At 38.6% G+C, this 17,480-nt stretch overlaps 1 protein-coding gene across 2 annotated transcripts in view; it reads left to right on the top strand.

Annotated features, from left to right (window-relative positions):
* Window positions 1-11,671, top strand: part of LOC132092546 (circadian locomoter output cycles protein kaput-like) — a 56,618-nt gene extending 44,947 nt beyond the window's left edge. For both annotated transcript variants that reach the window (XM_059498827.1, XM_059498828.1), the window contains 14 exons: window positions 51-164; window positions 1,437-1,555; window positions 1,871-1,953; window positions 4,614-4,720; window positions 4,854-5,001; window positions 5,149-5,224; window positions 5,975-6,119; window positions 6,239-6,339; window positions 6,493-6,582; window positions 6,742-6,900; window positions 6,975-7,214; window positions 8,484-8,668; window positions 8,982-9,249; window positions 10,139-11,671. In XM_059498827.1, the coding sequence (XP_059354810.1) occupies window positions 51-164; window positions 1,437-1,555; window positions 1,871-1,953; window positions 4,614-4,720; window positions 4,854-5,001; window positions 5,149-5,224; window positions 5,975-6,119; window positions 6,239-6,339; window positions 6,493-6,582; window positions 6,742-6,900; window positions 6,975-7,214; window positions 8,484-8,668; window positions 8,982-9,249; window positions 10,139-10,441 (2,138 nt within the window). In that variant the 3' untranslated portion in view covers window positions 10,442-11,671. The remainder of the gene's footprint in view (window positions 1-50; window positions 165-1,436; window positions 1,556-1,870; window positions 1,954-4,613; window positions 4,721-4,853; window positions 5,002-5,148; window positions 5,225-5,974; window positions 6,120-6,238; window positions 6,340-6,492; window positions 6,583-6,741; window positions 6,901-6,974; window positions 7,215-8,483; window positions 8,669-8,981; window positions 9,250-10,138) is intronic.
* Window positions 11,672-17,480: the final 5,809 nt, after the last annotated feature.

Raw genomic sequence — 17,480 nt, 5'->3', positions numbered from 1 at the left:
CATTAAGGCTGTTTTCTTGTTTTTGTTTTGTTTTGTTTGCTTCCCTGCAGCAAAGAACCAGTTAGAGTTCTGTTGCCACATGCTCCGGGGCACGATCGACCCGAAAGAGCCGCCCGTTTATGAGTATGTCAAGTTCATCGGAAACTTTAAGTCCCTCAACACTGGTGAGTGTCAGAACTAGTGCCTGCAGCATCAGCCGAGTCTTTCATATGGATCCATTTATTGAATTACGCAGCCAAGTGCTTGATTGCTTGCGCTTCTTATGTGAGAGTAGATGGAGCAAGGATCATTATTTGAATAGGAAGTGTTGCGAAAAGCCAGTTTGCCAGAGAAACAGGCTTCTGACCCAGATTTTGAGATGGAAAGTTGACCGTTCTTGGCTTAAGGTGAAGTGTAATTTGACGGGCATCAGTAAACTTAATTGTAAAAATAATGAATGATGGTTTTCAAACAGCCTTTGTTTATACAAATATATATTCCCAGCTCAAGCTCACACCATTGGTGGAGCCAGCGTTGGTTGGAATGATCAAACAGACAGATTGATGTTCTTCTCTACAGAGCCACTGTGTTTACACTTTTCCAGAGAATTGACCTACAAATAGACTTAATCATACAGCAGTTGATGGGGGAGTTTTTAAACATCGGCTTTAAATAATATGGAATAATATACATGATAATAATGTATAAAATAAATACAGGAAATGTTTTGATTTATTATTATTATTATTTCAGCAACAATAAAGATTAGATGAGATGGAAAAAGACTGATGACGATTAAACCACTTTAATTAAAATAGATGATACATAAGGATATGCATTATATTCCATTACACGAGTTCAGATTAATACGTCCTTTAAATGCTTAAAATTTACTAATAAGCGTTTAATGGTGGAAAAAGTTTCATTTGTCATGGTTTGATACATTTTCGTCCGTTTGAAAATGCATTTTTTAATACTAATTTTGTAGATTATTTATGCTCCTTCAGAAATCATTCTAATTCACTGGTTTTGTTTTCATTTTTTTAACATTATTAAAACATTTTTTTATATACCGGTATAAATGTTTACTATCACTTTTGGTCACTGTCACTTTTAATTCCTTTAAATAAAATAATACAAAGAATAACGATCATAATTTATTTTCAATTAATATTAATATTAGTGAGGGTAAAATGGACTAAAATGAATATGTCATTGAACAATATATTGACAATGTAATTCTTTTCAACTTTTTTGTCAAAGACAAACTATATCTTAAAATGAACACTGCAGAAAATGACTGTTTTAGAGAGAGAAAAAAAGTTTCTTATATCTGAATGAATGTTTCCTCGCAGGTGCTGCCCCCTAGTGTTAGACTAAAGAAAATAAGCTTATTGTTTATCATTTCTCCGTAAACACTTCCATTCTTGAAGATTTGCTTTTCTTTCCCTCTGTAGTGCCTAACTCAACACGTAACGGCTTTGAGGGAGTGATCCAGCGATCGCTGAGGCCCATGTTTGAAGACCGAGTGTGTTTCATAGCAACTGTGAGGTTAGCCAAGCCTCAGTTTATCAAGGTAGGTAGAGCCAAAGCCGATTTGGCATTTTCTCATTGGTCCTGTGACTTTTAATATTTGCCTGACAGACAGTGACAACTTGACTCAGATCTGTTATGTACATGTTCATCGTGACACAGTTTGAATGTATGCGTGTGGGCGTGCTGATAGACACTGTACATGTCTGTGCAAGACTTGCCTTTGTTTTTTGAAGACACTGATAAATGACCAGCATGCAAAGCACTCAGTGTGAGAAGTAGGTCACTGGGTTTCTGTTTTCGTTTTTTGTCTGCTAGAAGTGTAAGAACGTTCTTGTTTATAACCTCTGTTCGACAGGAAATGTGTTCTGTAGAGGAGCCCAATGAGGAATTCACCTCCAGACACAGTTTAGAGTGGAAATTCCTCTTCTTGGACCACAGGTACATACTTCATCTGTTTTTGTGAGCTCATTGTCAAGCACACACATCACCTTCCCTCTCCCAGAAAGCTAAAGAGTAGATCTGCTAGTTTGTTTCACTTAGGCCCAGATATTAGCTGTCTCAGGTGATCTGATCACTAGGGGTCCGACGAGATTTTACTCTGGATATAAAGTATCGCCTGTGACCACTTACAATTGGATATCAAAGAGAGGATCTCTGATTTCATGATACATCACTGTCAGCGTGTTACTACAGTGAGGTACTACTACTACTAAGACAGAAGGAAAGAAAGACAAAAAGAAGGAACAGAAGAATGAGACAAGCAGCAGAAGTAGAAAATAATGAGGAATAAAGCTGGGAAAATAGATCTAAGGAAGGAAATGAAAGAAAGTGAAAAGAAAAAAAGAACTAATCATTGCTTGTAAAAAAGAAAAGGTACATAAATACAGTACAGTTTCACGAACACTTGAATACACTTTTTAAAAAGTGTACTTTGTAATATTGTCAAATTAAAAGCTTAACTTTAAAGTATATTATAAATCATCATGATTTAATAATTTTTTGTCATTCACGCTGATTTTGATAAGTACTTGATTATAATTTTCACTATAATGTTACTTGATAATACAAGTGAATGTATTTTAAGGACTAAATTGCTGCTTTTTCATTTCAGTTGTATAATTACAAATATAATTAGTTAGGATAATTACTACTTGAAATGCTAGTTTTAGTAGAAATAACATTCAAATATATTATTTTAGTTTACCTTAAATGCCTGTCAGTCCATTTAGCAGTACAGTTTACCCTGAAAGTGAGCGTAAAATATGTGACTGATCTTGTGGGTACCTCGGAGGTGCATGGTTTTGTTTTTAAAGGCACAATATGTAAGATATTTGTAATAAAATATAAAAAAAATGCCATGCAGTTGTGCACTTGCGTTATCCCAAAAGTTACCAAGGATTTGTAAATCCAAAGAAATTGCAATTTTTTTTCATAATGGCTCGCTGAAACACTGGAGTTTTGTTCAGTGCGCGCTCACTGAGTGTTTTCTCTCATCATAAACAATAAAGTGCAGATGTAGGTATGATTTAAGTAAGAGATTTATTCATCAAACAGTGTATATACAGATTTACTGATTATAAGGGGAGTTTTTTGAAAGCGCTTAAACTCAGAGAGCTTAAGTCAGGCATACTGTTCTTTGACAATATAACGTTAAATATTCTTTGCTCGCTTTCTCTATATAATTTATTCGCTGTTTGAATAACTTTGGAAGGTACAGGTAATAAAAACAATTATTCATTACATCCTTGAACTTGATTTGGACATCTCTGGAGGGTGAAAATGAAATCTCCCATCATTCCACTCTTCTTTACAGCGTCATCAGGCTTCGCTTTTATTGTGTTTTTGTGCTGGTTGGAGACTTTGCAGAACAGTGGCCCTCTTGGACTGAAGTTTGACACATCTGCCCTAGAATATAGTTGTGTACAGCAGGGAGCCTTGAAGTCGAAAAGGCTGAGAACTATTGTCTTGATGTCATTTCTTTACAGTACTTGGTTTTCAGGGATGTCCTTCACTTCAGGCTCATGATACGCTCATGATACGCTCCACCTTGAGACTGTTCTCTGTTTTTGAAGACATGTTTGTTCATGCTTGCACAGAATGTCTCAGAGTAATCAGTAGCTCACGTTCAGCCCACAGACTCAAAGGCTTATACATACATCTGGAATAACATGAACATAACTTTTAATTCCATTATGCTTGGAAAGGTTTCTACTGAATTTAGATGAGTCATTTCAGAAGAATAGCTGCTAGCGTTTAATTGGCACAGATGCTAGATATTAAAGCAAATGGTTTTCCACATTATCAGTTGTTTAGCAGAAGCTAGTGGCACTTCAGATCTTTGTATGCTGTTTTTATCCCAAAACATTTTCATATGACTCAAGGAATGCCTGGAAATCTGTTCCAAGAAATCAGTTTTTGCAAAAAAAAAAATGTAAAATTGTAAAATGTTTAAAATAAAAGATGGTCTGAATTAAAAAATGAAGAAGTTGCAGAAGTTTTGAATTCAGTTCAGTTTAGTATTCTACTATAAAAACATTCTTTCTAGTCATAACGTAAAACTTTCTTGAGGACAATGGTGATTTAAAAAAAAAGTGGTGTCAGTTTAGTCAGACTAAAATCAATAAATAAATCATAATCAATAAACTATAACATTTAATACTACGAAAATGCATTAAAAGGTTAAATTAATAACTTTATTAACTTCCATGTGGTGGGAAAATCACCATCTGCACATTTAACAGGTCTGAGCTTTGGAGAATAAAAAAATGCAATTAAAAACAAATAAATAAAAATGAAATAATAACAATAATTGCCATAGAAATGTTAAAATTGATAAAGGGCACAAATGTTTTTTCAGACACTTGACAAAATCAAATAATTTTGTAGAATTTTTTCAGTATTGTTGAAATGTACAAAATGTTATTTAACAAACTGTTAAGTATAGAGTATAGAAATAGTTTTTTTTATGGAGTTTCTAAACCATTTAAATTCTGTTCCTTGAGTCAAAGTCAGTTCACATATTTGTCATATACTTTGAGAATGACCCCACTGAATGCGTGTATGCAGATGATGTGAAGTTGCATTATTGTATTTTGCAGGGCACCCCCCATCATAGGCTACCTACCCTTTGAGGTTCTGGGTACTTCAGGGTACGACTACTATCATGTGGATGACCTGGAGACCCTAGCCAAGTGCCATGAACACTGTGAGTTCAACTACTCTTTGTGTGTACTCGTGTCTCCCCAGTTTTAAAAATGGACAATGGTTTGAAATTGATGAATGAATGGCACTGTCTTGAGTTTTGACTTTGTAATAATAAGGTATCTCTCTCCCTGCAGTGATGCAGTATGGTAAGGGGAAGTCATGCTATTACCGTTTCCTGACTAAAGGTCAGCAGTGGATCTGGCTTCAGACTCACTATTATATCACCTACCACCAGTGGAACTCACGGCCGGAGTTCATCGTCTGCACCCACACTGTGGTCAGGTGAGGGTGTCAGAACATGTGACGTTTGAACTACTAGCAAGAAAGAAACTGCTGCCATGTAAAGCAGGCTGTGGCGCTTCTGTTTATAGAGAGATTCTTAGTTGTATTTTTATTTTATTTTTAAATAATGCTTTTCTTTCGTCTCAGTTATGCTGAAGTGAGGGCTGAACAGCGCAGGGAGCTGGGCATTGAGGAATCACCTCCTGAGATCTCAGCAGACAAGGTGAGACATTTCTGAATTCAGTTCTGAACACCCTTTAGCCATCATTATAACAGGCAAGTATGTAAAGTATCAATAGATACATTTATTTACACAGACATTTCTTTATACATTTGATTAAATGTTATGCTATTAATAGTCATTTTATATAACTTTAATTGAAATATTTATTATTTATTCATAAAGATGCAATCAGTTGTGTTAATTTTATTATATAAATATTTACACATATAATAAACAAATATGTAAAATATATTTAAACTAACATTTAATATTTTGTTTCGTAATATTTATATACTTTTATTCAATACATTTTGTTCTTATTAACAATTTATTACATTTTAATATGCAAATAAAATAGTATTTACACAAATTCAATTTCTTATAACATAACATTCAAATTCATCATTCATAAAGAAAACTAAAACATTTTATTGTTTTATGTCACATTCACAGTAATGTTTTAATTTTATAAATTGAATACATTTATAGTTTATATGCATCTGGGGTAAAACGTGCCAAATCGGTTGTGCGGATCACTGCGCTGTGGTGACCCCTGATTGAAGGGAGCAAGCCGAAGGAAGAGAGAGAGAATACATTTATAGTTTATATAATTGTTAGATTAATAAACCTTTCAATTAACCTTTTTATTTTTTAAGAATGTTTCCCCCCCGTTGTTTTCAGTGATAATCAATATTGTGCCACAAATGCCCAGAACGATCCTTTAATCCCACTCTGTTTCACTCTGCTCAGTCTCAGGACTCTGGCTCTGAGTCCCAGTTGAACACCTCCAGCCTGAAGGAGGCGCTAGAGCGATTCGATCACAGCCGCACACCCTCCGCTTCATCACGGAGCTCCCGAAAGTCCTCAACACACACCGCCGTCTCGGACCCTACGTGTATGTATACATACCAAAGAGAGAAGGTGGTGCTCAAACAAAACACAGCCACAGCATGTTCAGATGTTTACTCACATTTCAGCACTGTGACTGACCCAAATATGTTTGTGTGTCTGTAGCCACACAGACAAAGCTGCAGACAGACCATAGCACACCCCCCCGCCAATCAGTGTCAGCCATTGAGATGACATCACAGCGGAGGTCCTCTATTAGCAGTCAGGTTGGTACATGTCATGATCACTGAGCTTGTGTCCAAACACAAAACCCATCTTAATTTTGAAATAAACAACAATGTAGGATAAGAAGAGCAAATTATGAAGTAACATGAAATTGTCCACACTGAGTATTGACCTTGTGTGTCGTCCCTCTTCAGTCAATGAGTTCTCAGAACACAGGACAGACGATGGCAGCATCTCTTGTGTCTCAGCCTCAGCAGCCTCAACAACTTCAGCCCAGTGTGCAGGTAATTCAACATCCCTTTTACTGCATTCACAAGTATCACTCTTACTAGTGTTCAGGTCTCTAAATGCCTGATGCCACTAAATGCGAGCATGGTAGTCGGTGCTTTAACACCTGAGGCCTACTGAAAATATTATACCTGGTGCTGTTTATCGTTTTGTAGCCGGTGCTGCAGTTTTCCACGCAGATGGATGCGATGCAGCATCTTAAGGAGCAGCTGGAACAGCGCACACGCATGATTGAGGCCAACATCCAGAGACAACAAGAGGAACTGCGGCAAATCCAGGAGGAGCTGCAGAGGGTGCAAGGACAGAACTTACAGGTAAGAGCGCCCCCTTGCTTTTGATTGAAGGTGCACTACCTGCCTCAAATTGACCCTTTTGTTTGGCTTTGTAGATGTTCTTGCAGCCCGGAGGCGGTGGTCTCAATCTGGGCTCAGTGCAGCTGACGCAGGGATCATCCGTGCAGCCAGGGGGCTCTCTGTCCATGCAGGGGGCAGTGGTGCCGACAGGAGGCCTGCAAAGTGGCCTGCAATCCACACATACAGGGACACAACACACTGTCACACAGCATCCTCAGCAGGCACCGCCACAACAACAGAACCTTCTCAGAGATCAGAGCTCCAATCTAAATCAAGTGAGACAGTGAGCTTTTCTATGAAAATGCATTCGAAATATAGACGTAGCAAAAAATGTACTATGAATTCAAATTTATTTCTAAAACTTGACATTAAAACTATGCAAATCTATTTGAGACATTTTCATCAAAGCAATATTTGGTTTCCATATTAAATATATTTAGCATATTTAAATTAGCATATGTCATTTATTAGGATAAAAAAATCTAGTTTAGTCCTTTATCTTACTTTATGATAGGAAATCCCATTTGATTGTCATTAACTAAAACTAAAACTAAATTTGAATAAGGCTGAAATTAAATAAACTATTGATATTAGATAAAAAAAAAACATTCGAAAAATGTTATCTTGACAACTAAATTAAATACTTTCTCCTAACCCTGAATTAATATAAAAACTGAACTTAAACTAAATTAAACCTAAATAGTAATGTAAAAAAAAATTACAAAAGCACATAACAAAATGACTTGAATTAACCAAAAATAAAAACGAAAAAAAAAAAAAAAAAAAAAAAAAAAAATATATATATATATATATATATATATATATATATATATATATATATATATAAAATATAATATAAAATAAAAAATTAGCCAATTAAAAATATGAATAAAAATTATAATATATAAAGAATACTGAAAGAACACTGCTACATTACTATGTTTAGAAGAGTGAAAATGTGCAGTTTCGCTGAATATTCCAAGTCCAAAAATGTCAAAATATTCTCTGTAAATAAAATATGTGGTAGGTTCAGATATAAAAGATAAACCAGCCTTCTATTAAATGCAAAAGCATATAAATAACATACGGTATAATATGCTGTGTACATATATTTGAATACCGTATTTTTCGGACTATAAGCCGCACCTGAGTATAAGTCGCATCAGTCCAAAAAAACGTCATGATGAGGAAAAAAACATATATAAGTCACACTGGATTAGAAGTCGCATTTATTTAGAACCAAGAACCAAGAGAAAACATTACCGTCTACAGCCGCGAGAGGGCGCTCTATGCTGCTCATACACTGAGCAGCATAGAGCGCCATCTCGTGGCTGTAGACGGTAATGTTTTATCTTGGTTAAATTCTCTTAGTTCATTTCTCTTGGTTCATGTCAAATTAATTTAGATAAATAAGTCGCACCTGACTATAAGTCGCAGGACCAGCCAAACTATGAAAAAAAGTGTGACTTATAGTCCGGAAAATACGGTATATAAATGTATATATAAATATAGAATAACATCTGTATCTCTTGTCTGTTTTTTAGCAGTCTCAGAGGATGTCTCACACACTGCAGTCTCCTCAGGGAGCACTGCCTGCATCTTTGTATAATACCATGATGATCTCTCAGCCGGCGCAGGCCAACGTTGTGCAGATCTCCACAAGCCTAGCCCAGAACAGCAGCCCCAGCGGAGCCGCGGTTGCCACCTTCTCACAAGATCGGCAGATACGGTACATGAAACACTTTTACAAACATGCACTGAAACTATGCCTCATTATAAACATGAAGTGCATTTACCCAGCTAAATAAGCACATTTGAATACTAAACTAGTTAAAAAGGATCATTAATCTCATGTCTCCTCCATTTCCTTTTTGTAAATATACCTTCTTTGCAGGCTTTAAAAACATGCTGGTTATTTACTAATGAACAATAAAACATTCTTTGAAAATGCCTGGGCACTCCTGAGCATGTCATGCTACAACTGATCCCAACAGAAACTCATATCAAAGCTAACTAATAACACTTTGTCCTGCCTCCCACAGGTTCCCTGCTGCCCCACAGCTCCTCACTAAGCTAGTGACTGGCCCAATGGCGTGTGGTGCTGTTATGGTGCCTACCACTATGTTCATGGGGCAGGTGGTGACTGCGTTTGCCCCGCAGCAGGGCCAGGCTCAAACAATCAGCATCACCCAGCAGCCGTCTGCGCAGATGCAGGAGCAGCAGGCTCAGACGCAGTCACAGACAGCTACAGGAACTGCCCAGCAGCAAGGACAGGCCCAGCTTGCCCAGCAGCAAACACAGTTCCTACAGGTAATCCTCCCACAGGGAGAATTAGGACCCTTTTACCGTTCATTGACTAGCATATTTTTGGTCAACTTATTGATTAAATGGAATTCCGTCAAAAATTGTAACACTCTAATCATTTAACACATCATGAAAAAAGTGAAACCTGGAAGAATTTGATGGACGATAAATGAGGACTGAAGCTTCAAAATGATGTTTACACCAGCAGTCGTTCGTTTAGTTTCTACCTTCTGTGATCCAATTCCAGATTTCAGAGTAACAAACAAATCAATTCCAGATGGACAAAATCAAGTCAAGTCCTGCCCTACTTTTTTTTCTGATTTGATAGCCGTTTCATGTGTATGTGTGTCACAATAGTGAGGGAAAACACTGTCACACTTTCAGTTTCGTACTGACAATTTTTATGAAAATGGAGAGCTAGGGTGGCTGTGAAGACTTGCTATGAATAATGACCTAAAATCCCTGCCTCTTCCTCACACAACCCTATCACATGACTCTAGAAGACTTTGAATACAGCACAGAAGTTCTATGGACTACTTTTATAACGCTTCTGCAGCTTGGTTTGAGCTGAATAAAAGAGGTCGGCCAATTTATTCTCAAAAATTTTAAAAAGTGATTTTAAAAAGTGATAATATTTTGTGACAGCTATTTCTTTATTGAGCATTTTTCTTGCATGCGTAGCTAAAAAAGACCTTTTGCCCTTAAGTTACTAGAATAGAATAGATCTACAGACATGCATTTAAAGGACATGCAGACACACACATTTACAATTTATATTTTTTATTCATTTTAAATTATAAATGTATTCAAATCATGTGATAGATTTCTCAAAATGTGAAAAAAAATCTCTCTCTACATGAAGTTATATATTTATATTTTGCATTTCGTTCTGCAGGCCCCTCGGCTTTTACATGGCAACCAATCTGCCCAGCTGATCCTTCAAGCAGCGTTTCCCCTGCAGCAGCAAGGCACTTTTGCAGCTGCAACACAACAACAGCAGCAGCAGCAGCAACTGCAACAGCAGCAGCAACAACTGCATCAGCAGCATCAACAGCAACAACAACAGCTGCAACAGCAGCATCAACAACAGCAGCAGCAGCTGCAGCAGCAACAGCAGCAACAACAGCAGCAGCTGCAACAGCAACTGGCAGCTCATCGCTCAGACAGCATGGACCGGTCCAACGCACCACCTCAGTAGCTGACCGCACGTCAGAGACAACAACCAGATCACCACTGAGCAGTCCTGCAGGCTGAGGGGCTTCTGAGGGGGATGTTTGGAGCAAAAAAAAAAAATAGCAGTATTTGTACTGTTCCCTCTCAGATACCCTTCCACTGCATATAGGTGAAGGGCCTAAACGGGTGTCCTTTTTTTTAACCCTGTGCCCTTTTCGACCTATGGGTAGTTGATCAACAGCTGCTTGCACTGAATTCTGGGAGAGGTCCAACCATGAATGCTGAACTTTCTGCAGGCTGGCAAAGAATCAACGGCATCTGGTTTTCCATAAACGGTCTCCTCCACAATAACTGTTTCCCCCTTGTCTCGTATGCCCACTGTGTGCCGTCATCCCTCTATCACAGGTTTAATTTATGCAGAACGAGCCGCAGACCTGAAGAAATCTTGCAGGACAAACGGCGCCTCTTTCTCTCGGTCCTCCCTTTTCTTCCTCTTTCCTCCTCATTTTACTTGTCGCAAGTAATTATGGGTCAGAAAATATTTTTAAGAATGTCATGTGGATTCAACTTTTATTGTACAGTTCACCTGTAAAATAATGTGTAAATATATTGACAAAAGGAAAGAGAAACTAATATTTTATATGATGCATGAGATGAAAAGCATAGTCTGTTATTTGTAGCTTTGAATATACTTTTTTTTCTAATATTCAGAGGAAAAAAGCTAAACTTAATACACATAATGGTTGATCTCTTCACAGACACAGATTTCACAGATTCTCTTTTCCAGTGGGATGGGGGTAAGAGTGTGTGTATGTGCTTGCGCACATGTGTTTGTGTGTATGTGTGTCTGCCAAGCAGGCAGTGCTGGATCCACAGATTGTGTCACAGTTGGTTTAAAAGGGCCTTCGTGTTTTAGTAAAACTGTTAAAGGAACAGGTGATCTTTAGATGTTTTGCATCATGTTATATACCTTAGTAATTGAAAATATATAGATAGGAATATTTCAGAGAGATGTTTAACATTTGTAAATAGTTTAAAGAGGAGGCTTCATATTTAGTTAGTCATGCGGTTAAGCAAAAAAAACTATAGAAACGGTGCTCTGACTGTTTAGCGCAGAATCATTATGGCTTTCAGCGGCCATTGGCTTTTAAGTATGGCTGGTATTTAAACACTCTGCTGAACTGGAACTGATGCTTAAAACAGCAGGGTTATGATGAGGAAAAATATAATTGCATAGTGTGTATGATCCTAAATGCCATAGCTTCCTCTAGTTTTACATGGTTGTTTACACTGTTGTACAGTGTTTTAGGTTTGATTCACTAAATAGGTTTGAAAAACCAGAAATATAATTTCACACAACCAAACCTCTCTATCAGCTAGAGATAGAAAATTATCATATATTTGCACAGCTTAATGCAGGAATACTTTTCACTTGCTTTTCTTGGGTCTCATTTCAATGATAGTGACTTGACTTTGCAACCTTCTTCCACTCAGCTCTGGAAAAGCAGGAATGTATTGGTTCACTAGTATCTCTGTGACGCTGACATAGTCCCTAGCAACTTCTAGCTCTTTGCCCAAAGCACAGAAAGCAACCCTAATGTTGACAATCTGATTCTGTTTTATTGGCCCCTTTAGTATTACAGTCCAGATATGGCAGATTGTAGTTGGTTAACATGCTTGACAAGAAAGTTTCTCCAAAGTTGCTCTGAGACGTTTGTTAGTAGTTAGCCATCATCAATGTTCTAAAGTAATTATTGTTTTCCTCTGGTCAAATAGGTCACACCGTTAGAGTAAAATTTTTGTTATATATATATTTGGAACCTTTTTATCCTTATGAAGAAAACTAAATAAAGGCTCAGTTTTATCAACAGGTAGCACTTATAGAGGACAGATTTAGTATTTTATGTATTGATCATGTGAGTCATTATTATTAATTGTTTTAATTATTCTTCTAATCATCAGAAATTAGTGCACTAATGAGCAATATTGAGTGAGTGAGTGTAGCCACATATGGTGTCCCATACTAGGAATTTGTGCTCTGAATTTAACCCATCCAAGTGCGCACACACACACATACCCGGAGCAGTTGGCAGCTGGGGGTTCAGTGCCTTGCTCAAAGCTGCACACCTCAGTTGTGGTATTGATGGTGGAAGAGTGCACTGGTCATTCACTCTCCCCACCTACAATCCCTGCCAGTACCAAGACTCAAACCCGCAACCTTTGGGTTACAAGTCAGACTCTCTAAACATTAGGCCACGATTGCCATATTACCTCTTCAATCCAATATTTTCCATATCAGACCTCACTATATATATGAAAGTGCCAGTCTGAATGTTCGGTTTGTGTGGGATGTCAAAGCCAACCACCCGGATTGCTGGTCCAATCACAGTTCATGTTGCAGTATCCACACAATAGCAGAATAACTCAAGTGATCTAAGATAATGCAGTATGTAATCTAACTCACCCTGTTGTTCTTTTACCCTTTGAGTTGGAATATGACGGTCATTAAATGTGTTGGTTTTTGTGGTCATGTAAAAGTAATGGATGGCTGTACATTTCAGTACCACAGAAATTGTATGAAGGAACGGCTAGAATGAGCAAGCGAGATTATTGATTGAATGTAAAACTGTCACTTAGCTTTATAGTAAGTAACATATTTTAAAGAGGAATATATTGAAAAATTAGATGTTATTTTTCTACAGCAGCGTCAGAACAGAGAATTTATGCAGATAAACTATAGTTGATGTGTAAAAAACAGGTGTTATACACCTTTTGCTATGAAAGGGAACTGGAAATTAAGCTTACTCCATATTGTAACCTCAAACGAAGGATTTAAACAATCTGTGACACACTGGAGGACCAGCTGAACTTTCTCCTCACAATGCAGTTGAATTCAGGAAGTGGTTATTTTAAGGCTTTTGCCCGAGTAAGAGAGGTCATTCATGTTTGCTGCAGACTTGGGGTACTTGAAGGTTATACATATTTTTTTTTTTTTTTTTTTAAGTCTTGCTTAAAAAGTATAGGACACCTGTACAAATTCAGGCTGGGTCGAAAATGACCTTTTGATGTATAGTGCATCCTCTCGCACAGGCATCAGATGTCAGCTGTTGACAGAGTTTAAGGGTTTGTTTTTCTGTTTTCTGCACTGATTTGTATTATGTCAGCCCTACGGTAACAGAAATACTACAGTTTCCTCAGGTTGGTTCAGAATATAAAACAAATCCACATCAATCTTGCCCCTCCTTTCTCTTCCTTCCTTAATCTTCTGATAGTGACCTCTTCAATAACACACATTCTCCTGCATTTACCGTAAAGAGCCACAATAAAGGATGATATAAAATGGTTGTCCTCTATGTACCTCTGAATTGTCTGTGGTGCTCGATGCTCCTCAGTTGGCGTTTAGTAATTAACCCAAAGAGCTCTGAGGAAAGATGGGAGAGCATGGCAAATCCTGTTCAATTTGTTTTTTGAAATAGTAAAAGCGCCCAGTGAAAAAAAGGGGGTGGTGAACCATGTTAAATGTTTTGTAGTACTGATGTATGCACTAGAAGTTCTGAATGTCTATCAGTGTTCTCTTGCAATCATTTAATTGTTGTACGTGTGATGTTCTTTGCAGAGCACTTGTGCTTGGCTCATGAAATTGATCTGGTCAGTACACATTAATGTGGGGGAAAATAGAAAATTACTTAAATATACCTATAAATAGGTTTAAAATCTCACCATTTGTTAGGTTTCATCCAATGTTAACCCTCCATCGGGGGTTACCAGAGCATTGCTCTGTTTTCCTGACCTCAGAAAAAAAAAAAATCTGTAATATCAGAAAACAGTGTGCTGTATTGGGTTCATTTTATGAGCCAGGCCATTCTTACATTTAACATTGAAATAATGGAACCTTTTTAAACAAACAGTGCCGTTTACTCCCCTTATTCAATTTTGAAAATAAAATTATTTAAAATATATATATATAAATATATATATACATATAAATTGTATTGACTGTTTTTATTCCTTTACTTTTGGGTGTGACTGTTTTCCTCTAAATAAGTTTCATAAATTAGAGTTGTGCTTTGGTTGAAGGGAATATCCAGTGAATCAGTACTCCATAACTACTCCACTGTTGTCTAGGAGACAATCATCAAATCCGAAACTTGGAAAAACAGACAAACATCCTGTTAAAAATGTAAGTTATGCTACATTCTCACCATGTCGTAATGGACTATGCACAACCACTTTCCATGTTTTGCCTCAGCAGCCAGCTCTATCACATCCGGTGCAGTGCTGGAAGCCTTGACCCATCTGTCTTGTTTGTCCATAGCGAACTATCTGCGAAGACTTCTTTGTAAATACACAACAGTGTTGTACAGGAAATGTTTAACAGGTTATCGAAGTTAACTTATTCATGTTAGATTGATATGTTTACCAAAGTGCAGGTAATCAAGTTATTTATATTTTTATGTTTGCATTTCCACAGTTCAGCTAACACAGTATCAAAGTTTATATTCAAGTTTGCAGATAACACTATAGTATCAACGTTATTTATATTTACATAATCTACATTTGTAATTATCCATTCACAATTTCTATACCAAATTAATTTTTTAATTGATATATTGTGTTGTGAAGAGTGCGAGAAGCAAATGGTAAAAATGAAGTCTGTCTCTAGTGTTTGCTCTTCCGTCTTTTGAGTGTATTAAGTGTGTTGTGCTGAAAAAGAGTAGATATTCTACTGGATTAAGGTGGGGTAATAGCCACTGATCCCTCTAATGTTCTCTATTGTAGATCAGTGGTAATAGCTCCTTTAGCAAAATGGGATACAACAATGTTTGGCGAAACTACGGTCTTCTTTATTTTCAGAAAGTCATTACTAGAATGAGATGAGAAATCATCTCGGTTACATATGTAACCATGGTTCCCTGAATAGGGAACGAGATGCTGCGGTGACGTCACCGTATGGGAACACCCCTCGGTGTGACAAATGTCTGAAGCCCTATACCATCCCGCCAATCCTATTGGCCAAATAGCATTTGGCACCACCCTACACATGCGCACACGCCTATTTCGCTCAGATTTCATGAACTGAAGAAGAAAAATGCTATCAAGGTATTGAACGGCCGGGACCGCAGCATCTCTTTCCCTATTCAGGGAACCATGGTTACATACGTAACCGAGATGTTCCCTTTCATAGGTCACTTCGATGCTGCGGTGACGTCACCGTATGGGAACCCTATACCATAACGCCTGACGTACCTGATAGGTGGGATCCAAGGAAGCATCTGCTCAAGCGAAGAGAACCCGGGAGCCAGGATCCATCCTCACATCCAGACTGTAAAACTTGATAAAAGTGCTCGGTGAGGACCATCCTATAGAAGACCCACTGAGAAAAGCTTGTGAAGAAGCCACTGCTCTCGTGGAATGAGCTCTAATTCCTAAGGGCGAAGCGAGTCTGCGCGCCTCATAGGCTAAAGATATTGCCTCCACCAGCCAATGGGACATGCGTTGTTTTGTGACAGCATGGCCTTTATTCTTATGTCCGAAACAGACAAACAGCTGGTCAGACTCACGCCATGGGGCTGTACGATCAACATAAGTCTTTAGCGCTCTGACAGGGCAAAGACTTAGATCTCCTGACCCCGCCTCTGCAGGGGGTAAAGCCTCCAAGACCACTTGTTGAAAACGGAAAGGGTTAGAAGCGACCTTAGGGACATAATTAGGCCTCGGTCGCAGCAATACCTTCACAGAGCCCGGTGCAAATTCCATGCACGAGGGTGAAACAGAAAGAGCCTGTAGATCCCCAACTCTCTTGAGGGAGGATAAAGCCACAAGAAGAACTGTCTTCAGAGTCAGGATTTTATCCGGTATAGTTTCCAGGGGCTCAAACGGATGCCCTGATAAAACCTTGCAACACAATAGATAAATCCCATGAAGGAACTCGCACAGGGCGGAAAGGCCTCAGCCATCGCGCACCCTGTATAAAATGAGAAACCAGCGGATGACGGGCCACTGAGGCACCATCTATATATACACGTGGTTAGCTGAAATGGCTGCCACGTAAACTTTCAGAGTGGCTGGCGTAACTCCATCAGAGAAACGGCCCTGAAGGAACTCCAGTACTGAAGCCACTGGGCAGTAAACTGGATCCATATTACGAATTCCACACCAGGTCGTAAACAGTTTCCATTTGAAAGCATGAGAGGAAGCGTCTCATAGAAGCTGCTCTAGAATTCAGTATAGTCTCTGTGGTTTCTACAGAAAGACCGGGACATACTAACTCACCCCGTTTAGAGGCCACGCCCACAGCTTCCATAGATCTGGCCTTGGGTGCCAAATCATTCCCTGTGCTTGCAATAGCAGATCCTGTCTGAGGGGAATCTCCCATGGAGAGCCTGCTAACCAGTTGTTTGGCTGAATCTGAGACAAAATAGACTTTACCATTAACATCTTGAATTTGCTCGTCCTGAGTGCAAGATTCAAACGGCATAAATCCAGAATGGGTCGCAACCCATAGCGGCTGTAAAAACCTGACTCCATCTGAGAGGGGTGTACTTCCTCTATAGCCCCTTTGCTCAGCAGAGTTGACATCTCCTGTCGCAGCACCGCTATTTCCTTTGGTTTCACAACAGTGGGAAGAATTCCGCGGAAAGGAGGCGGGCCTTTTCGAAACTGAATGGTGTATCTGTGACTAATTGTGCGTAACACCCACAACGGCCCGAAACAACATTAGCGGTCTCAAGATTTCCGCTTTCTGCAACACTTACGCATCATACGCATTAAAATGTCCGGGCACGAAAAGCTTGCGGCGTTCGTGAACAGGGGAAGTGCATGCGTCAAAGTCGTTGCGTCTCATTGTGTATAATCCTTAAATGTGTCCACGGCAGGATTTAATCCAACAAGATGGACATCAGGCTCTGACGCTAAAGAAAAAGCGGCGGCTGTATGAGCCGTCATAAACGGGTCATCTTTGCCAGACCCTTGAACCGTCCCCGGATTTTGAAAGCTGAATTGCGCAGAGTGTCTGAGGGAACGCTCGGCATGATACCTCGATCCAATGCTGCTCGAAGCGCCCT

Source organism: Carassius carassius, chromosome 18, assembly GCF_963082965.1.
Source record: "Carassius carassius chromosome 18, fCarCar2.1, whole genome shotgun sequence".
Lineage (NCBI taxonomy): Eukaryota > Metazoa > Chordata > Actinopteri > Cypriniformes > Cyprinidae > Carassius > Carassius carassius.
Note: the sequence above shows the minus strand (reverse complement) of the source record. Positions and strands in the feature narration are given on the sequence as shown.